Here is a 22,485-nt window from a genome sequence, read left to right on the forward strand (position 1 = left end):
AGGCAACTATCGAGCTGTCACACTGAGGCTGCTATTCACAGGACAGGGTCACTGCTGCAGATGTATGGAAACCAGGGCTCTTAGTGCCATGACTGCCTCACCGCGGGCATGGCCCTCGGGCGGGTCCGGGAGCTTATGACAACTCGTAGTCCACTCAAGGATAATCCCTGATCGGTAGATGCTGGCTTGCTGCAGTAATTCTTATCGCAAAGGCCGCTGGGAAACATATTTTTAGTCTCCCAGGCTGTGGACCAGGACTCTCTGGGAGGAGGCTGGGTCTAGCTGCAGTGAACAGATAAAGCCAGGCAGTCCTCTCTCTGGAACCTGGTCTGTTCATAGGTGAAACACCCGGGGAAGAGCAAGGGCATACTTGCGTGCAAACCATGTGGAGGTGGTGCCATTTGCAGCAGGTAGTGGGTCTCTGAACTCTTCGGGGTCACTCAAGTGCCTCTTACTTCGAAGCAAAGGCTTCTTGTTGGGAGCAAAGGCCATGGATACAATACCATGTGTGTCCTCCTCCAGTCTGCGGGACTCCAGTGAGTCCTGAGCGCACTGTGAATAGCATTTTCCTTCCAGAGGACCCTGTACTTAAGCTACGGAGTTCCGGGGATTGCCCACTGGCAGGCTCCCAGTGGCTTCTGTGGCTTCTTTAAGGGGCCTCAGCTGGCATGATCTTCCCTTGGGGCTGTGGTAGTCCTGATTTTTAGGCACGACTATCTGTCTCAATAGCCCCTGCCACTTCAGAGTGGAGGTTCTCAGCCTGGGTGAGGCATTGGCTTGCAGATAAGACATCTTGTATGGAAGGGAAGAGTTTTCCAGATGCCTGTATGCTGCACACTACTCTAGTGCTCCCCACACCTTGTTTAAGACTAAATATATCTTGCTCTCTGGCACAAAAAGCCCTGGCCAGCAGGAAGGGTGGCACCGGGCCTAGGAGAGGTCTGATGGCCTTTTAAACTGGTAGCAATACAGGTCTGCAAGATTCTAGTCAGAGTCCTGTGAAACCGCTCTCTGCTTTGACAATGGGGAAAGCAGGCTTCAGCCTGGCCTGGGAAGAGCATCATAGGATAGATGCAGTGATGTCGGGCCAGGAAACGCTGCTGGGATCCCCATCTCTTCCCCAGGCCACTGCCAGCCTTGGAGCTGAGTTTCTGAGATGACCCAGGGTTCGGTGCTGCGTCGTTCTGGCCAGGTGTGTTGGCAGTTGGTACGGCCATCTTCCCACAGCTGTGTCCAGGCCTGGGACTGTGCCACACAGCCCTGCCAACACACTCAGCATTGCCTGTGATGTTCGCTAAACAAGGGCTCAGTGAAGACTTTGTCATCACATAGAGTACCTGGGAGGTGCCACAGATACACAAGTAACTGGACACTGGGTGGTACCTAAGAGCTGCCAGGATTCTGAAATGGGTTGAGGCTATCCTGGGCCAATAGTGGGCCGTCCATCCACACTGTGCCCTGCTGTCCTTCATAATGATTTCCCGTAGGAGTGGGGAGCCCTTCTCTGGAGTAAAGGATGAAGGGCGTCAAAACGTTGGCACGGACCTGGCCACTTAGGTTGCCTTGGAGCGCAGGCTAACAGGAGTCAGGCTCGAGACTCGGTGGCTGCTGTTGGAGGATTCCTCACCCTGAGGAAGCTTGCACGATCATTCCTTTTTAACACCGTCTTAAAAAACAGTCCAACTGTTCTCCTGGGAAATCCCATAGCAGCATCCACTTGGGGAGGAAGGTGAGTTGAGTTTGAGAGGAATAGTCAAGAGATGAGCCAATTTCAGCCTCCTGTGGCCGTCAGATGTGGGTGCTGAGTTTTTAGCAGGATGTGTTATATTCTGATATGGACAAGCCTGAGAATGAACATATGAGCATGTATATGATACCTTCAGGAGTAGCTGGATCCAGGTGCCTACTTAACACTGCAAGAGTTGGCCTATGCATGCACTAGATTCCCTTGAGATAGTTGCCCTCCCTGACTTCATCTTCTGTATATGTAGCCCACAGAACAGCAGAGTCCTTTTTCCTAGACGAAACCACAGGATGGTGCGACACTGGTCCAGCCTGGCCATGTGTCAGGGGCTTCACACCCTTGTGGGTAGCACTCTGGAATTTATTCTCTGCTGGACATCCAAGAGCCTCCTATTTGATGTAACTCAAACTGAACATACATAAACAGGAAACAAATAGTCTGGGGCAGGCATGTGTGGACTCAAAGGCCTCTAGATGTAAGGAAAGGGGGCTCTGTCGGGGGGGCACATTTTGTGTTTGGGGACGTTCTAGCTTCATTTCTGTCTCTGGACAGAATACCCCAACAAAAAGAAACCTAGAGAAGAAAGGAGTTTATTTCAGTTTAGAATTCCAGGTTACAGCTCACTGTTGTGGGGAAGTCAAGGCAGGGACTTCAAACAGCTGGCTACATCACATCCACAGTCAAGAGCAGAGGGAAATGAATGTACACACTCACCTGCTTGCTTATGTTCAGCTTGATTGCTTCACCGTCATTCTTCACAACCACATGCCTAGGGAATGGTGCCACCTATAGTGGTCTGTATCTTCTCATATTCGTCCGTTTAAAGGAATACCCCTCATAGACATGCCCACGGGCCAAGTCAGTATAAACAGTTCCTCCGAATCACTCTTACAAGGTCAAGTTGACACAGCTAATCAATGCAGGGGCAACTGTTGAGCTCTTGAGGAAGCACCTGCATTTCAGAGGTCAGAGGGTCAAGCTTCTGCTGTCCTCTGAGTGGCTCCCAAAGGATGGAGAGTCAGAAGCTTTCCTAAAGGGATCTAAGGTCCCTGCAAGCATTCTACTGACCTGGGTATTCAGATCTGTTGATACCAGACAGAAATTGGATATTTGCTATAAACTGTTGTGGGAACATGGGGGATGAAATGACATCGGCGACAGTGCAGAGACATTCCAGAGATATTCCTGAGGTTGCTTGGCAATTTCTTAAGCTGTCAATCACCCCAATGTTGGAAACAGCCCTGTAGAGATTTCTGGGGCAGTAGGTCTATTGGGGCTTCCTGGCTGTGTCTAGGTGACAGACACTTCTCCAGTACTGCTGAGAAGAAATGGTTAGGAAGTGGAGATTGTGTGACTCAGGCAAGTGAGGATTTGGAGTAAGAAGTCCCTGCAGGTTGTAAAGCAAGGGTATAGGTGAGGCCAGGCTCTGAACTGGGCAACTGGTTGGAGATAGGGCCACTTCTAAGAGGTGACCCTCCTGAGCAGGCCCTCAGCCGCTTCTGAACACCAGATGTTTGCTGGTTTCAGTTGTCTAAGAGTCACCTTCTCTTTGGGGGTGCCCCTCAGTTGTGTCCATCTTGGGGCTGACATAGCTTCTCTGTCTTTGCAGCTCAGCCAACAGATCTTCTGGAGATGCTAGATTTTCACAATTTGCCCTCGGGGGTAACGAAAACCACAGGTTTCTGTGCCACTCGACGATCTTCCAGCGAGCCGGATGTTGCCTACCGAGTCTCTAAAGATGCACAGCTCAGCATGCCCACCAAGCAGCTGTACCCTGGTAAGAGGTGCCTCATTCCTGTTCTGGGTGGCAGAGTGCTGGGGACTTCAGGCTTCCGCCCAGGGCCAAAGAGGAAGCCCGAGTGGGTAGTTGCGCCAGAGCTGTGGGTGCGCTCTGTGGGAGTCTTCCTAATTATAGTGACACCAACACCCGCACACCACTTGTGTGTGTGCAAGGCCTTGTCTGTGCCTCATGGGATGCAAGTAGGCATGTTTACATTAACAACAGACCACCATGAGAGAGGACAGAGAAGAGGTGGATGCCCCCCCAGGGGGGGGAGATCTCAGGTCATGGGGAGGAAAGGCTTATACTGGGGAACATGATCCTAACTGGGGCCAGTGACATTAAGAGACACAAGTCCAGCACTCTGGCTGGCAGCTAGCTTGAGAGATTCTTAATGAGCGTCTGCTGCCAGGTGCCAGACATCTACTTTTAATCATGTATCCAGAGGGAGCCACCATGCTGGACAGAGGTGTGCATCCAAGTGATTGACCCACTTGGGGAGTTAGCTCCTCTCCACCACATCTACTGGTACTAAGTGCCCTGGGTTTATTCAGTGTGGGCAGGTGATGGATTCTTCTTCCCCTGCCTCAGGAGGGCCTGCCAGCTCAGCCTGAGGTGCCCCGACTCTGCTGACCCGAGTAAGAGGTGGCCAGCCAGACACTCCCTTTCTGCGATTAGAAGTCTGCATTCAATCTTGTGTGGTCTGGATATGACCCCAACCTGTGCTGTCCCTCATGTCTCCACTGTGTCCCTGAATGATGCTTTTGCCCATGCCTCCCACTCTGTGTTGTCACTTCTGGTCTTCTGTCAGGGTTTGTCCTCCACGAAGCATTGCTCTGGAGTCATTGTGACTTTATATTTGAGGAAGGAGCTGGGCGCTTTGGTCCAAGGTGTCATTTTGTATGGGTGGGTCTCGTGCACCATGCACCTTCATTGCAGCCACAGGGGAAGCAGCCTGGGGTCTCTAAGGAGCACACCTTTAGTGCAGAATCACCCTGGCTCACAGATGCCCCTCTAATTCTCTTTAAAGATAAATGTCCCACCATGACCCTCTCTAAACGGGAACCTCACCCTTCCTTGTGAGGTGCTGCAGGGATGGGTTCTATGCCTTAGTTTTGGAGAAAATATATTGGGGGGTGGGGGAGGTCATCTTGAGAACGCTCAGTCTCATCTTTTTTCAGAGAGCTGTAATTTTTCTGTTTTGTGGCCCAAGAGTTAGAATTCCCGAATTGGAGCCATGGAGACCTGGGCCCAGGCTGGAAGGGTCTGCTAGTCAGGGACAAAGAGCTGGGGGTGCTGCTGCTGAAGCTGATGTGGGGATGGCTGCAGAAAAAAAAAAGGCTCCCAGCCCAAGGAGCTATACGTAGCTCACTGATGCTTGTCTCCTTTCCACTATCACCCAAGACAAGAGTGCTAGCCGAGCGGTAGCTAGAGTCACCGTCTGTCGCCCTCTTCTCCCTGGGCTGGCTTATGGTGAGAATTCTCACAGGATCAGGTAGCTGAGCCCAGGAAATGGAGTGGATTCCAGAGTCACATAGTAGGGGATATTTTTGTGGTTGCTGATTAGTTTGTTGTTATTTTGTTTTTGAGACAGAATCTCATGTAGGCTGAGGCTGGCCTTGAACTTGCCAAGCAGCTACGGAGACCTTGAACTCCCAGTCTTCCTGCTGCCACCTTCCAAGCAGTGGGATGACAGGCCCAGTGCCTGTCTTCTGCCTGCCCTCACCTCTTGTCCTCTTGCTTTAGACTCGCCAGTGTGTGGGCTGAACTGTGGACCTTGACTACCAGACCTGTATTTGTTTTTGGCATGGTCTCAGCTGTTCTAGGCTAGCCTTAGATTTTTTGCTTTACAGTTAAGGATGATCTTGAACTTCTGATGGTCTCGAATCCACCTTTTTTGCCCTGAGAGTGCAGGCGTGCATCAGTATGGAGTTTATGTGGTTTTGGCGATCAAGCTCAGAGCTCCATATGGGTTCAGGGAGTAACCTGACAACTGAGTTCCAGCCCCAGCCCCTGGGAAGTTTCAGTTGTGTTTTCTCCTGTCCTCAAATTAGTAACTGATTAGACATTCAGACTTGCTGTAGCTAGGGTGTGGGGGACACCGGGCCATTCAGTGATTGTCTGACAGTGGCCAGTGCAGCCAAGGTGGCTTCGGAGTCTCTGCAGAGGAGTTTCTGTGGCGGCATCTCCTCAGGTCCCACAGGTCAGTCTGGAAAAGCTGTTCCAGGGTCACCATGATTCATCATCTGGTGTCTGAGGCTGCATACCACAGAGTAGGTGATTGATCCTGGAAGACCCTGGAAGGTACTGCAGGCTTTCTGATTGACAAGTGCTCAGGAAACAGGCCAGACCGTGTGGGATGTCTTCCACAGGACTCACGTGGCTACATGCCAGCCATCGCAGCAGCCTAGGTAAGAATGAGTGTGGCTGCTAGCTCCTGTGTGCCTTCTTCCAGAGTGCAGGAGCTCCTTGGCTGCACCAGGGTGGAGAGGCTGTCTGTGGTAGCTGTACTAGGAGGCCCGAGGGCTCCAGGCAACTGCAACAAGACTGGATTGGGTAGAGCATGAATAGATGTCTGGAATTGTCTTAGAGCTTGCTCAATGAAGCCCCTGGTTACGGGCTGATCTCCACAACAGCCTTATCCTAGTGAACAGCATAATCTTCCCTTTGTGGGCTGTGTGGATCTGGGTCTTTAGATGACGGGGCAAGCTTGTTCACGGCGTAAAGTCTGGACATTCTCTCTCACAGGATGGGCACCATATCTAAAAGAAACTAGCAGGCCATGCACGAAGGTGGTCCTGGACTTTCCCTGTATAGAGCTTTACTGTTCCTATGTCTACCCAGCTAGCACTAGCTGCTTGTAATGGTCTCCTGACTCACACTATGGCGGGACGCCTGGCCTCACCTCGTCTGTGGAGACCCAATCCCCACCATTCTTCCACTGAGGATTGAGGTCTTCCCTCTGCTCTCCTCAGCATCCCACTCTGAGGAGTTATCCGAGATTTCTGGCTCACTCAGAACTAGACAGGGTGGATTGGCCTGGAGCTCTTCTCCTTCTCCCCCCCATTGCCAGGGCTCCATCTTTACTCAAGGATCCTAAGTCTTCAGCTGGCTCCAGGAGCAGCCCCTGACCAGCTACCCTGACCAGCTACCCCCATTGCTCCCTCCCACCCTCACTGGTCCACTGCAGACCACAGGATAAATCACGTCTTGGGATGCTGGCCCTAGACAAAGGTCATGCATGGGAAGCAGAATGCGGCTGCCTGAGCTGGACAGTGGGATACGGGGCCCTAGGACGGTGTGAGAATGCAGCAGCAGGTCAGAGGTACTGCATTCCTTCAGGGAGCAGAACTGTGTCTTCCCTGAGAGGCTGAGGCCGTCCTGCCCATATAGTAGTATGTGAGGTTCTCTAGTTGAGGGCTATCTCACACCGTTCCTTGTACAGCAAAATGTGGAATCTCTTAGTTTAGCTGTGTCTTACCCTTCCTCCCCCATACAGTGGGATTTGATAATGGTCTTTGCCTAACACCCCCATTGATATGTGAAGTTCCTTGTTTGAGGGGTGGCCTGCCTCTTGTCCCCATATAGAATGGTATATGAAATCCTCCAGATTAGGGGTGTTTTGTTTCTTGCATCCCTATATAGTAAGATATTGGGTTCCTAGTTGAAGGGTGCCCGATCCCTTCCATACCCTGTACTGTGGCTGTGAAGGTGCCTTTGGGTTGATGCCGTACCTTGGCATCTATTTAGTGTTGGGAGCAGTTTCCTTCCAATTCCTGTTAGGTGCCAGGTGTCTCATGGTGATAGGCCAGATGCTGGTGCCCTGCTCACTTGAGACTCTGGGGCCATACTTGGTGGCCCCAGAATAACTTCCTGCAGGAGGTGTCAGATGAAAGCTGTTCTTTAGGCCCATCACCTTCCCCATGGCCAATGAACAGTCCCCTGAGGAGGTGGAGAGGAGCAGATGAGAATCCCTGTGGGCCACCAGGGTCCATGCTGGCTCCCTGTCTCAAGCTCTCCACACCCTGCAGTCACTTGCTGCCTTCACCCTCCCAGGCCACTGCACACTGACTATTAGGAAAATAACTTACTTGATTATTGTTTCTGTCCCTTACGGAAATGTCCCTTCCTGGGAGTGAGGGCCATGTCTGTCCCTTGACCTGGAGCCTGGCCTATGTTAGAGGAGCTGCCATAACTATTGGTTACCTCGCCAAAACAAGTGATGCATCAACCAGCCTATAACCATCCACTTGGAAAAGTCAATTCTATGGCAGCTGCATTTATTATCTGCCTACTGTATCCTTGCCATGGACTGGGGTCTTTGGGTGTTGGTGGGAGGAGGGAGGAGTGAATGGCCCGGTGTCCCCCACACCCTAGCTACAGCAAGTCTGAATGTCTAATCAAGTTACTAATTTGAAGACAGGGGAAAACAAAACCAAAACTCCCCAGGACTGGGGCTGGGACTCCATTGTCAGGGTACTCCCTGAACCCATATGGAGCTCTGAGCTTGATTGCCAAAACCACATAAACTTCATACTGATGTCTGCCTGCACTCTTAGGGCAAAAAATGGTGGCCCATGAGGGGAGCTACTGGCCCTCCGCTGTGGTGGCTTTTCTGAGTGAGCTCAATCAGGAGGCGCCAGACTTCACTTCCAGACTACCCGGAAGCCTGGCGGACAGTGTCAGTGGCCAGCTCCTGTCGTAGTGAAGAGAGACCTTCTTAAAGGGACTATAAATCCATTGTTATTTTGCTAGGAGAGAGATTAATGTTCAACACAATTCATCTTTTTCAAGTTTTGTCTGAGCTGAGGAAATTTGTTACCATAGTGATTTTAAACATTGAGGAGGGGCATTTTCATGAGCTGGGAGAGACGGGCTGGCTGCCTTGAGGAGGGGCGTTTTCATGAGCTGGGAGAGACGGGCTGGCTGCCCTCCACCATAGATCATGATGGAGGAAGAGGACTCTCTCATGTGTCATGCGTTTCATCCTTTCAGTCACTGACACAGTCAGGGTGGGCACAGAGACTGGGTAATGACCGCATGGTCCACCCTGAATGCAGACAGTGACCTCCCGGCTGCTGTAGGGTCTGCTCTGGTGCCCACGTCCTACAGGTACAAGGCCCGTCCACTGACATGGCCAGCTGGGGCCTTTTACTGGGCAGGCACAGCAGTCCTCAGGGTGACAAGACAGTGTGGGCTTGCATGTTCCCTTCCAAGGAGCTTCCCGTCTGGAAGTTGAAGGCAGGCTAAGCAGGTCCCCCAGTGGAGTCCTTTTTTCCTCAAGTAGCTGCATGGCCATCAGCTATCAGAGCAGCCTGAAATTGTCACCCTGACCCCAGGGGAGCTGGTCATGCTGCCCAGCACACCAACAGGCCCCTGCACACCCAGCCTCTTTGGGTGCCTGACTTGGGCTAGGACACATGGCTATCCCATGTCAGAGTCTGGGGGCCCCTTGACGAGAGGTCGTGACCCTATAGGGTGGGTCTTCCACTAGCTTCCTATCCCACCGTACCCTGTGCCACCCCTGAGATCTGCAGTTTTCCTGTCAGACGCCAGCTACCACAGCCTCCATGAGCCCTCTCTGCCTACATCAGAAACGGGAAGGAAGAGCAGTCAAGTCGTTATGTCCCGTTTGTGCCCCCCACCCCCAACCCCAGATCTAGGACATCTTGCTTTTCCCCAGCATGGTACCTGCAGCCTGCAGTTCCAACAACAGAGGGCACCCTTGGATAGCTTTGCAAGGAAACTGTGACAAAGCCTGCTACAGCAGTGACTAGTGGCCTCCTGGGCCAAGTGGCTGACCTTGTTCCAACTCTAAAGGAGAAAATGGAATAGCCAGACGCCCCTGCCCCGCCCCAGCCCGTAACTCAGACTCCCAGCATCTACAGAGGAAACAGTGTGGCTTGGTGGTACCTCACTACCCTGTGCTTCGTCAGCCTGTTCCTGCCAGATACCTTGCTGGGCATTACCCACCGAGGGATCTGAGAGGTTCCCTATCCATGGGTGGGCGAAGGAAGGAATATGTGTAGACCGCTTTCCTTCACGTTAAGTAGCTGTGTGGCTTACATCCTATCAGACCCAGGCAGTTGGTGGCAAAACTTCAATCACAGGAGGATAGTTGACATTTCCATCAGGATCCATGGGGAGGTGGCAGCCAAGGGCTCACTGAGCTCCAGCCAATGGTGGGTTTAGGTGCTCTTAGGGCTAGGAGGGGGTTCAGGTACTCTCAGGGCTAGCCTAGGGACTTCCTATATTGAAAGGAACAGCCTCTCCAGTTCAACATACTAGATACTAGTTTTTCTTAAAATTTTAAATTGGGAGTATTTTTTTAAAAATTTGTTTCTGATTTTTCTTTAATGAGCTTATTGACAAAGAATTCTCAGACCATGCGTGTCTGGGCGTGCTCAGGCCTGTCTCCCATTCCTCTCTCCTCCACCCCTCGCATCCCCCGTGATAGACACTGCGTGACTGACACTGGATGAGGCACACAGTGTATTTAGCTTTTGATGCAGTGGGAGACTCAAAGGTTCCCCGTAAGCTGCTGAGTGCAGTGGGTCCCGAGTAGGACTCATAAGCAGATGCACAGAGGTGCAGCTCGGAGCCAAGGAAAGGGTGTTGTGGGGTCCTCACTGGAAGGGCCTTTCAATGGTGCCTGGAACGGGCTGCTTGACCCCTGGTAGTGGAGGAGGCTGTAGAGGTTCGAACTTTGGACAGGTATGCTGCAGAGGCATGCCACCCACAGCAGAGTTTGCCAGATCAGTCTCAGCTTGCCATAGCCGGCCAGGGTCTCGGTTCCCCTATGGCCTTCTCATTCCGTCTTCTGTTTCAGAGTCTGATTTTCCTGAGGACTTCTCCATTCTGACAACCGTGAAAGCCAAGAAAGGCAGTCAGGCCTTCCTAGTCTCCATTTACAACGAGCAGGGCATCCAGCAGTTGGGGCTGGAGCTGGGCCGCTCCCCCGTCTTCCTCTATGAGGACCACACAGGGAAGCCCGGGCCTGAAGAGTATCCGCTCTTCCCTGGCATCAACTTGTCCGACGGCAAGTAAGTAACCCACTGAGGGAGGGGATGGAGCTGCTGGCCAGATGGAGTGCGGCAGCAGCCAGCCCGGTCGTAGATGGTTTATGATGCCCACCTGCAGGGTACCAGGTACCAGGTGGTGGGCCACTGGACATGGAGTTCAAAGGCTTGGGCTCGTTTCTTCTCTTCTCTAAAACTCTAGGGCACCTTGGCTGTTCCCTAGCCCTGCCATCCTGTAAAATGCACCATGTGTGCCCTGTGCTGGCCCTAGATCAGAAGGGGCAGAGGAGATGGCCATGCTTACCTGTTCCAAGAGGAACTTCCTTTTTGGACTGGACAGTCTCTGTGTGGGTGAGGGAAGACCTATCTTCAGAATTCTATGGTGGCATCCCCAAGGCAGCCCTGGGACCACAGGCTATGGCTCCCGGGTTTTCTAGCACGACTCTGTATGAAGCCATCACATCTAGCCCACAGCTGTCAGAGATTACATCCCATGTAAAGAGTGATAATGTGACTGTGACCGCAGCCTCCGTATGACATCTTCCTATTGGCTGAACTCACCCTAAGTCCCCATGCTCACCTCTCCCAAGGAGCTCCTGGGATTTGCATCTTAGAGATGAGAAATCTGGCTGTGAGGACCTTAGGGGACTGGAGAATAGTGGGATCTCCTGTAAGTTACATCTGTTCTCCCAGAAGTACCTGGGTTACAAGCGCTCTTCCTAGAGTCTGGCCCCAGTCACTGTACGAAACAGGCCTACATTAGGATTTCTCAAAGCAGGGGTCATGGAAGCCCAGAACATTCTCAGCTGCACTGAAAGAGGGAGGTTAAACAGAGGTGACTCTCTGAACTAGGACAAGTGCTTTCTGGTTTATAAACATTAGTGACGTGTTGCCTGTGGATGCTATTTTCAGAATGGGAAACGAAGCCTCCCGTTGCCTTTGAAAATCAGTTCTGAAGCCAGTGGATGTCATCCCATTCTTGACTCTTAGAGCTTCTCTAAATGACAGTGTGATTCTTGGGTGATATTGTCCAGATGTGTGTCCAGAGTTGTCACACAGAGCTTTGTGGTGCGAGGCCCTGGGGACTCTGCTGGGAAGTCACTCTGGCCTTCTGCCGTATGCAACCTTGCCCCGCCTGAGTGTTCGTTTCTTTGCAGGTGGCACCGAATTGCTCTCAGTGTCTACAAGAAAAATGTCACCTTGATCCTTGACTGTAAGAAGAAGATTACGAAGTTCCTCAGCCGCAGTGACCACCCCATAGTAGATACCAACGGGATCGTCATGTTTGGCTCCCGGGTTCTGGATGACGAGATATTTGAGGTAGGCAGGAGATGGGCGGTCCCCTGGGCCACTTGGGATGTTTGTGGTCACGTGGTGGCTCTTCCTGTAGAGATGTGTGGCTACTGTGGGAGACCCATCTCCTCGGTTAGGGATCAGTTTGATTCTATTGCTTCCCAAGGATGCCGTGGCTTGTGAGTGGAACGGCCAGAGTGGCTACCATGTGGATGCCATGCAGGGGTGGCCGTGACTGCCTGTTTCTAAGCAACCCAGTAGTTGTCTCTTGGGTGCCACATTGGGATGGAGACAGAACTTTGGCAAGCTTGCTCTGAGTGGCACCTTCTGATGGTCAAGGGTTCTGTTGAGGAGAGCCAGCTTCCTCTGAGTGGACTTGCAGGGCAGAACTGGGCCACTCATGGGATTACTTGGAAGGAACCAACTGACTCGGGGTGTGTGTGTGTGTGTGTGTGTGTGTGTATGTATTCTAAGTCATCAATGATCCAGCAGCTGAGCCTGCTTCTCTGGGAAATGCCCCAGAGATAGGAGCAGGACACAGAACAGGGGCTGGAGCCTGCACTTTAGTCTAGAGTCCTCCGGATTCCTGTTGGGCATAGAAGCATTTTGGGAACTGTCTTTGATTCAGGAAGAAGGTTGAGAGCCCGTGCAGGTGTCTGGTGGTCTTGGAGGCCACCTGAAACCAGATGAACTGGAACAGACATCTCTGAGGTCTTAGATTTGGCCTGAGACCTTAGATTTGGGCTGGAACACTTGGCCTGGATTCTTTTCGTTGACATACTTTGGGCTTTGTGGGAGGTTTGGGAGCTGAGGGCCCCTGGCTGAAGAAGTTTGGTAATCACCCAGAGAATGGTCTCCGAGGGTGATCTTGGTTCTTAGATATCTCCCTCCAGGGGTTGGACAGGGCAGAATGGGAGTGGCACTCCCCTCAGTCCCCAAATACCATGTGAATGCTATTTCCTCCCTGTGCTGGGTCACCACCAGGTGCAGTCCCCACCAGTGTCTGATGAGGCCTGCTGATGCGCTCACCGCTGTGGTGGCGGTTCTGGGCCATGTCCTCCCAGTGACTCAGGCCCAGCGGGCTGGATGCCATGTCGAGCCGACCTTAGTGTTCTGCCGGTCTTTTGTGACTGACGTGGAATTGCAATGCCATACACGGAACTGTGGCAAAAGTGACATGTAGCTGAGTGTGCCAAGGAGTGAGTCCCCGATGGGTGTGAACCACACTCATCATGGAGGTTGGGCCAAGGTCAGCTAGGGCGAGGTTGGGATGGAATTTGTAGTCAATAGCTGAGGAGAGCCCAGAGCAGCCAGCTGCCTCATGTGGAAATGGGGTCAGCCTCCAGAAAGTGAGAGCGGTGGGCGGATGGGTCTGCTGGACTCAGCTGCCTTTCTAAGGCTAATGCTGTAGTCCAGGCCCTCTGCCATGTAGGACAGGCACATGGGAGCAGACAGTGCTGGATCCTGTAAGCTATGGGGCTGCCCTCTGGGCAAGTGTCTGACTAGATGTGCCCAGGAATCTGGGATGAACAGGAGGGTGGCTGAGTGTCCTCAGCTAGACAGGTACCTGCTGGCCTGTCTTGTGGGGAGCTGGTGCTTACAGCTTGGCCAGGGGTCAAGTACTGCTTTTACGGATTGCCTTGTGGGGGGATCTAGGTAAAAGCCAAGATGCTGGGAAGTGCCAGGGCTGCCCTGAAGAGTGGGCATAAGAGGGCACTAGAGGAGCTGGAAAGAGAACTCTTAGCCAGGAGTGCGAGGGTGGCCCCTGCGGTCCAGTCTCTGGTGACCAAAACCTTAAAAGCAGGCATACAAGGACATCCCAGAGCTAAGCAAAACATCCGGTCTGACTGAATTTGCTGTGTACTAACAGTGTTGGGCTGTGCTGAACGCTTGTCATTTCTACAGGGTGTGCCAACATGCCTTTTATCATCAAGTTTCTGGAAACGCTTTGCATTTTTTGTTTGTTTTTCTTTTCCCTTTTTTTTTTAAAGTCCTTTTTAAAAAAGATTTATTTATTTATTATATGTAAGTACACTGTAGCTGTCTTCAGACACTCCAGAAGAGGGCGTCAGATCTTGTTACGGATGGTTATGAGCCACCATGTGGTTGCTGGGATTTGAACTCCGGTCCTTAGGAAGGGCAGTCGGGTGTTCTTACCCACTGAGCCATCTCACCAGCCCGATGCTTTGCATTTTTTAAAAAGCATCTGTGTACATATGTATGTATGTATGTATGTATATATGTATGTGTTTAGTTCTGTGTATGTGTGTGTCTCTCTGTGTGTATGTGTCTCTATATGTGTGTGTTTCTCTCTCTCTCTCTCTCTCTCTCTCTCTCTCTCTCTNTGTGTGTGTGTGTGTGTGTGTGTGTGTGTGTGTGGTCTATGCACATGCAGGCATGTGTGCATATGAAGGCCAGCAGTCAATGGCAAATGCCTCCCTCACCTTCCACCTTGTTCCTGGAGACTAGATCTTACTGTCTGACTCTCACTGACTTAGTGCACACACACAAACACACACACACACTCAGGAATCAGTCCACAGAAGGCATACACATGCGTGATCCACAGCAGGCCCTTGGTAATGGTTACCAATTTGTGTTGAGAATGAAGACGGGCTCCAGTGTTTAAACGCGTTTGGATACTGGCTGCAGAGTCCAGCTTTGCCCCTTTGGCTTTCTCTTACCATGCCCAGGATGGTTCTCACCCTGCAACTGATGACTGGCAACTCTGTTAGAACAGCAGGGTGCAATGCACGCACAGTCCTGAGTTTCTGGTGAGCTCTTTCCTCCTGCCGTGGAATTTGATTTGAGGGGGAGCGGCTGCCAGAAGCCAGGGATTTCTGTTGACCACAAGTTGTTAATGGTCTGAGGTCTGTGTTTTCCCAACCCCAGGGTTTCCTGGCTGTTAGCTGTGCTCACGGTGGGAAATTGGACCTGTCTTCCTTAATGAAGACCAGCTAGGGCAGCAAGGCAGAGGGTGGCCAGTAGGGACTTTTTCTCCTCTTTGCTTCTCACAGTGCAATGGCAGAGGAGGGGGGCTGGTCTCAGCTTCTCTGTGTCTCCTTGCAAGTGAATTTTTATGCCTTTTGGAATCGAAGTGATTTAACTCTCTGCTTTCCAGGATTCAGATAATGGTGTTCGCTGCTTTCTTCATTTTCATCGCCTGGCTTCTCCAGAAAGTTCTTGCTGGAAACTTCTCCAATGGCCTTCCCTTCCCACAAGATTCTTATGCTGTTAAAGGCCACTTTGTTCTCTGATTTGAGGAGTGGGAGGCTGCTGGTGCTGAGGCCGAGGCCAGGGCACTGCTGGCACAAGCTTGCAGTTCCTGCCCAGCGCCTCTTCTAGGCAGATCCGCCAAACTCCACAGGGCTTCCAAGGGGCCTCGGGGAAGCCTGGGATGCCACATCCTCTCAGAGACCGTGTATAGCGTGAAGACAGTCTGAGGGAGACAGCTAGGGAGGACACTCCCAGGGCCACATTAGAGGCTTCTGTAACAGTGGCCTGTTCATCTTCATGGCACATGTTGAGCCCAGCCACAGTGGCCTTGGCAAACAGTCTCTGGCATCTGCTGGCTCCCTTAGGCATGGGTCCTTTTTGTCTAACTAGTTTGGATCTGAGTCTTGGGGTCTCCCTGAAGTTCCAGGGATGTTGTGCATACCAGGGTCTTGCAAAGCTATACAGAGAGGAAGAGAAGGTGTATAGATTGCAGAATTTCAGCACTTCCTGGATGGTCTTTATGTGGTCTTCCTGACAGACGATGTGGAGCTCAGTAGTCACATCTGTAAAATGGGTGCAAAGGGGCCACCACTGTGAGGCTGTGCATCAAGGGCTGTGTGAAATGTCTGCTCAAGGGCTTCAGGGAACCATGCTGAACTCAGGGCCCTTTGGCCAGGGCTGTGGCCCCTCTGGCCTGTTACTCGTGGCAGTTACTGCCTTCTCCGTGGAGGCAAAGATACAAGTTGTCTCACCTTATCCAGTAAGGGCTTTGACTCCCGCTCAGAGATGGGGAGGGAGGGGAGCCTCATGCTCGCCCAGTCCTATCTGAGTGGAGAGACTGCAGATGTGGATAGACAGGAAGTTGTAACCCTGGCTAGAGTTGTTGCTCCTGGCCCCAGCTTTCTACTGCCATCTCAGAAGCTCACTGTGAAACATGAGCTACTGTTCTTGTCCCTCAGGCTTCACACTGTCTGGGTCTTGGGGGCTTACTAGGGACTCACTTCATGCTCTTCCTTGCTCCTTTGGCCAGCTCTAACCCGGTGCTCTTGTATTCCAGAGGGCTCTGCTGTGGCTACCCTGCACAGTTTGAGTCTTGTACTTTTCCTTGCAATGTGTCTGAGATCTGAGGTGCAGGAGATGCTGGGCAGGCCAAGGCCCTACCATACAGGAAGCAGTGGAAGTCTTTCTTGATCTCCCCATATGAGAAAACACTCCCTCTTCATTTAAGAGTGAGCTTTGGGCTTTGGGAGCAGGGACACAGCTGTCAGGGAAGGGTGTCATCTGGACAGGTGGAAGCAAGCCGTTTTGGTGGAGTGTCTTTGCAGACAGGACGCCAGCAACGGCGGCTCTGTGCGGTGTCCGCCCACCTCAAGGTACCAGAGGCTGGGAACCTTGTTTCTATCTGGAGAGCTTACAAAGCTGGCCCCGAGAGCTGAGCGACCTATCAAAGATCACCTGCAGTGTGGCAGCCGAGCAGGGTTGTGCAGTCAGGTAGCCTTGCTCCGGAGCTCGGCCGCTGGCTGTGTGACTCCACATTAGCCAAAGACAGAAGCAAGGGACCTTACAGAAAGAACCAGAGCAAGCACCTTTCCAGGATTCACCCGCTGCACTGACTCCCCTCGCGCCATCTTCCTGTTTCCCACCCCACCCCGAGGCTGCGCTTGCTCTGGCGTCTGCGGGTTTGAGGCTGACAAGCGTTCTCAAGGGAAGGGCAGAGAAAGGCACCTTCTGCTTGCTCTAGGGCCCCGAGGTGGAGAGGCCTTCTTGTTGGCGTGTGCCATGGAGGAGGGCCACGGAGGGGGCTGAGGCTTCTGGGATACGGGGCATGGCTGGCTGCAGACTGTGGGCCAGGAGCCAAGTGTGCTTTTAAGCTGTCGAATGTTTCAAGGGGCAACAAGACCAAACAGACTGTAAACTCAGCTTTCACTGTGTACCCCTGGTCGCTGGCGGGTCCCCTTCCCTACCGCACCTCAGCATTTGAAGAAGGCCAAGTGTTTACCTAATCCTGCCTCCCCTGTCTGCAGGAGCCTGGCTTTTCCACTGACGTGTTTTTTCCTGGAGTCTGCTCTGAGGCAGGAACGGGCTGTGCTGAGGAGCCGCCTTCCTCGGTAGCCAGCCCAAGGAGATCTGGTCTGGACTTCTCAAACAGGTCTGAGACCCAGCCATCTTCTGTGTGAGCGGAGAGAGAGCCGTGTTCTCGCGGGCAGATAAGCCAGTGTGGCCCCAGATCCAGGCCCTACTTTAGCTCCGATTTTAAACCTCTGAATCCTGCCGGGGGAACTCTCTTCTTGTGCTCACCTGCCCACCAAGGGCAGCTATAATGGGCCGAGGGATTCAGCCCAGGCCTGCTGTTGAGTGGGATACAGGGCCAGTGGAAAGGGACTTGTGTCACGGGGGAGTGGAATGAGGGGAGAGACCTCTACAGAGAGCTGGTCCCAGCACTTGTGGGAGTCGGCCAGTGATTGGTGGACCAGCTAAAGAGTTCCTGAGAGCGGCTGCCCCTGTCCAGCTATAAGCTTTGCCTGTGCTTCGCATCTGTCATCCTCCCTTGTTGACCTGAAGGTCATACGCATTTCAGAAGGAGCCCCAGTAAGGCATGATGTGCCCTACCCACCCTGAGAACAGCCGAGGAAGGCTGGTTCTGACTCCAGTTGCAGATAGCGTTCCCAGAGCCCATCTGATACCATCTCTGGGCCCTGGACTCCATCCATTATGATGCTTGCAGTTTAGGTGGGGAAGTCTGGACCAGCTGCTCCTAAGATTTTTGGCCCAGGTCAGTGTAGCCGTGACTGTGGTCATGTTGGCCATGCTGTGAGGGACCTAACACAGCAACAAGACCTGCTTTTCTCATAGCCCTCTGGTACTGCTCTAGGCCCCTGCATCCTGAGGCACAGACAGGAATATGGAAGCTTCTAGAACTAAATGCTAGGACGTGGGCTCAGTGACTAGAAGGGAAACCTCAAACCCAGGCTCTCAGCTGCCCATCCTGGGCATGGCCAAGTTGGGGCCAAGCAGCACATGGGAGGAGTGTACATCAGTGAGCAAGCAGGGTGTGCACAGGGCTTTGTCCTTGTGGCTCGGGCCATGACTCACATTTAGCCAGTTCTGGTCTTCTGTATTCCACTCAGTCAAAATGCAGACGCTGCCTCTGGCCATCCCAGGCTGTCACGTCTGTGCTCCAGCACACTGAGTAGGCCTCAGCTTGTGCCCTTGTGACATGTGTGTGTGTGTGTGTGTGTGTGTGTGTGTGTGCCCAGGACCCTGGCAAGTGGGGATTCAAGACTTCTTCTGGGTCTATCCTTCGCCCTGGTACCTCCTGACTCCTGGAAAGGCAGAGTTGTTCTGATGAGTCTCCTGGAGCTGACAGGCACGGTCCCAGGTAGTAGCAAAATGAAGACTCTGTTTCCTTCCAGTCTGGAAGGCCCTGAGTCCGAGGTCAGGTGTGGGCAGGACACACCAGGCTTACACCAAATCTAGTGATCTCACTTCAAAACCCTCAACTGAGCTCCGTCCAAGTCCCTTCCGTGAAGGCTTAGAGCTGAAACATAGCTGAAATATAAGCTTCCATTTAGCTTATATCTCTAAAGCAGCTTGAAAAGGCTTCCCCTGACCCCACCAGAGCATGCGCACTTCAGCGTAAGGCACTGGGCACTCCTGAGTGGCTTCCAATTCCCCAGCTACCAGGTTTAGGAAGAGCTTCATGTTGGGACAGGGGCTGGCCCCAGCGTCTGCTGTGGCTGGCAGCAGGCCATGCAGCTTTAAAGTTGTTGGCTGGCAGGCAAACAGATGGAGGTCTCTGCTTCTAGGACCCACTAAATCATGGTCCTGAGGCCCAAAGCTGCAGAGATTCGGCCCCTTCATAGCACTTGCCTGACCTGTGAATGTGCCAGGCTTGTTCCATGGAAATCGTGAGCAACAGCATCTCCCAGGAGCCAGGGTTGACCTGATGTTGGAAGTCAGGCGTTGCCCAGTGATATCATGCTGGGCTGGCATGCAGTAGACATTCTGGTTCCCCTGAGAGCATTGTGGCCAAGGAGCTCTAGGAAGTTGGACCTCTTTGCCAGGAGACACACAGGGCCAAGTCATTGAGGGAGGTGACCAGGGCAGGCAGGACACGTGTAGGGGGACAGAGGGACAGTGTGTCACCTGTGGCCAGGGACCTGTGAGAGCCTAGAAACTGCTATCAAGCTAGTGACAGGTGAGAGTGTCTAAGCGCTGTCTTGGGGTGTGGCCAAGTCCTGTCCTTCAGGTCCCATGGCTGACTGCATGGGCATTGGGAGCATGTTTTCAGAAACACTGGTGGACACCTTTGAATGTCTTCAATGCTTACTGAGTAACAGGAAGCCTGCTAGCTGTGTCATTTGATTGGCTGTAAGCCACCAAGTGCTCCTAATTGGGACTGATAAGCAGTGCCATTGCTAACCACAGGTCCTTTCTTTCTGCTCTTAATGGTAAATATTAACTCATATTATATATTTATTCTGGTTAGTTAATTTTTATTTTGTCAACTCAACACAAGCTGAGGACAGCCAGGAAGAGAGAACCTCAAATGAAAAGCTTCCTCCATCGGATCAGCCTGTGGGCAAGCCTGTGGGGCGTTTTCTTGAGTGATGGTTGATGTGAGATGGTCCACCCTAGATGGCTGGTCCTGCATTCATGAACAAAGAAGGCTGAGCGAGCCGTGAGGAACAAGCTAGTGAGCAGTGTTCCCCTCCATGGTCTCTGCTTCAGTTCCTGCCTCCAGGTTCCTGCCTTGAGTGCCTACCCTGACTTCCCTTGGTGATGGACTGTGACTGGGGCTTGTGAGCCAAATAAACCCTTTCCTCCCCAAAGTGCTTTGTATCAAAATGTTTTTATCACAGCAATATGAAGCAAACTAGGACAACATTACCTTTTACAGCAAAGATACATGTTCATGCTCTCTCTCTCTCTCTCTCTCTCTCTCTCTCTCTCTCTCTCTGACACACACACACACACACACACACACACACACACACACACACACACTGCAGAATTATTAAGAGGCTGCAGAATTGATAATGGTTATCCTATGAGGTCTGGGTTTGGCCATACTCATAGCCCTGGCTCAAGTCAATATGTAGCCATCTTCAGATAGCCTCACCCACACCACTGGGCTCAATACATCCCATGCTGATGGGTTAGGAGGCCACAGCCAAGCTCTGAACTGTGTCCTCTATCCTGCCTTCCTGGATCTCAGAGGCAGAATAAAGTTTTTCAGTTGTGTAAATTGGAAAGCATTGGGCTGCGTTTTTCTCCCTGGAGATCCACAGTCATTCACCACAGGCATAGAGGAGAGTGTGAGACACTGGATGGACCAAAGAAGGTGTCCAAGCTGTGTGCCCTCCTGCATGCTTCCCTGCTGCAGAGGGCCGTCAGGGGGATGGTCCACCTTCACCAGGGATTGAGGGCCACGTGGCATCATTATGGTCATGATTGGAGACTGGTGGTGGTATACTGGCAGGTGTGGATGGTGATGGGGCGATGGTGGTCTTGGTGATGGAAATGGCGAGTATTGTGATTGTGGTAGTGGTGGTAGTGATCTACATGGTGGTATGGGGGTGGTAGTGCTGGTGATAATGAATGTGGTAGTGATGATGGCGGTGCTGAGCCTGGTGATGGTGGTCTTTGTGGTGGTGTTGGTGATTTTACTGGTGGTGGTGGTGGTGGTAATGGTCCTGTGCTGGTGGTCTTGGTAGTGTTGGTAGTTGGGGTGGTGATCCTGATGATGGTGGTCTTGGTGGTGATGGTGATTTAGCGGTAGTAGTGGTAGTGGTGATCTTGGTGGTGATGGTGGCGGTGGTGAGAGTGATTTTGGTAATGGTGGTAATAGTGGTGGTGGTGATGAGCATCGTGACCATCCATCTCTTTCTCTGGGGCCCGGCTCTGTGATATTTCCCAGATGATGCCTTTATACCATGCACCCTTGATAGGATCCAGAAAAAGACAACAAGAAGGCATTTGACATAGACTTGAAGCAGTTTCCTTCATTCCGCGATCAGAGCGCAGCCCACTCTCCACAGCCACGCTGAAACCATGAAGCAGTGTTTTCAGGACCCCCTCCCCTGGCTTAGATACTTTGTATTTCCATCCTGGGTAGCCCATGAGCAATAATGCCAATGCCAGATTTTAAATGTGACTGGGGAGGCCCCTGAACGCCAGAATGTATGCCCTGTCTACAGGGAACTTCCGAGGACAGCACAGAGCAGGGAAAGGCCCCGCAGCACCCAACTGCTCTGCTCTGGGTCTGTGGAAGTCACCCCGGCCTGCTGCCTGGGTGTGCCCTGAACCTGTGGGTACCTGGCATGTGCCTGTGTGGCCTGGCTCTGCAATCCTTCACTGCTGTTGGAAACATGTCATGCTCTGCTCCAGTTGAGGAAGTTGGGCTGAGCCGTTCCCTGGCAACCACTGAGCCCAGTCCTGTTTCCATCCTCCTGGATAGGAAGTGTGGCCTGATGTGGTTTGGGAAAGTGCCTAAGATCACATAGTGTCGTTCAGCTGGGAAGTCAGGGAAACTGGGCAGTGCTGGCCTCTGGTTCCGCTCTCCTCCACCTGTGACAGCAATCAAGGCAGTCATGGGAAGGAGTCCAGGCCACAGGTGCCTAGGTGTGTTTTGGATGGGCGATGGAGAGGTCTACCCTAACCACCTTTAGGGCATGGTTCTGGGAATGGCTTATGGCCAGGGAGTGTGGCAGTGGGACTCAAGATTCACTTGGCTGGTACACTGGGGGCCACCTCTCCTGCAGTCTTGAAGAAGAAGGGCTCATTTTCTCAGCTTATGTGCACATGTCCATTTGTAGGCGTGAGTAAAAAATGATGGTGAAATCTGCAAGGCAAGCAGAGATCTGTGGGGGTCCCTTTGGGGGCATCTTTGGGTTCTGAGAGGGCTAGGTGTAACTGTCTTAGTGTGGGGGCTGCTGTGCCTCAGGGAGGAGAAAGAATGGAAAGGAAGAGGGACATTGCAAAGCTCTGTGTTGTCTGTGAGTTCACTGCATAGCCGCCAGGGTTGCAGGCTCTCCAACAAAAGCTTTGCAATTTCCTCAGCCCAGTGCAGCTTGGCTAAAACCTCATTATCGGCAGAGACAGAACTGACTCGCTCAGCAAAATGCTTTGGGCTCCATGAGCGCCAAGGACAGCATGATCTCACCTGTGTCCAAATGGAGATGGGCCTGTCCTCCGCAGAAAAATGGGCCGCTCACTTGATGCTGCCAATACGGCTGCACGGTCAGCACAGCGCACTGGAACAACAGTGATGGCCAACAGGCATTGGGGGCAGAAGCTTGAAGACGCTCAGTAGGGGCTCAGAAAGTAAGCTTGTACACAGAAGGGGGAAGGCCGGGCAGAGTCCATCATGAGAGTTTCCTCAGGTGATTTAGGGTTGCCATGGGTTTGCTATGTGGGGCTGCCAGTCCCGG

General features: G+C 52.4%; 1 protein-coding gene across 2 annotated transcripts in view; it reads left to right on the top strand.

Moving 5' to 3' along the window:
- Col5a1 (collagen type V alpha 1 chain) overlaps window positions 1-22,485 on the top strand; it is a 155,345-nt gene that overhangs the window by 33,611 nt on the left and 99,249 nt on the right. For both annotated transcript variants that reach the window (XM_021193880.2, XM_021193881.2), the window contains exons 2-4: window positions 3,354-3,521; window positions 10,354-10,567; window positions 11,701-11,863. In XM_021193880.2, the coding sequence (XP_021049539.1) occupies window positions 3,354-3,521; window positions 10,354-10,567; window positions 11,701-11,863 (545 nt within the window). The remainder of the gene's footprint in view (window positions 1-3,353; window positions 3,522-10,353; window positions 10,568-11,700; window positions 11,864-22,485) is intronic.

This window comes from Mus pahari, chromosome 3, assembly GCF_900095145.1.
Source record: "Mus pahari chromosome 3, PAHARI_EIJ_v1.1, whole genome shotgun sequence".
In the NCBI taxonomy this organism is placed as follows: domain Eukaryota; kingdom Metazoa; phylum Chordata; class Mammalia; order Rodentia; family Muridae; genus Mus; species Mus pahari.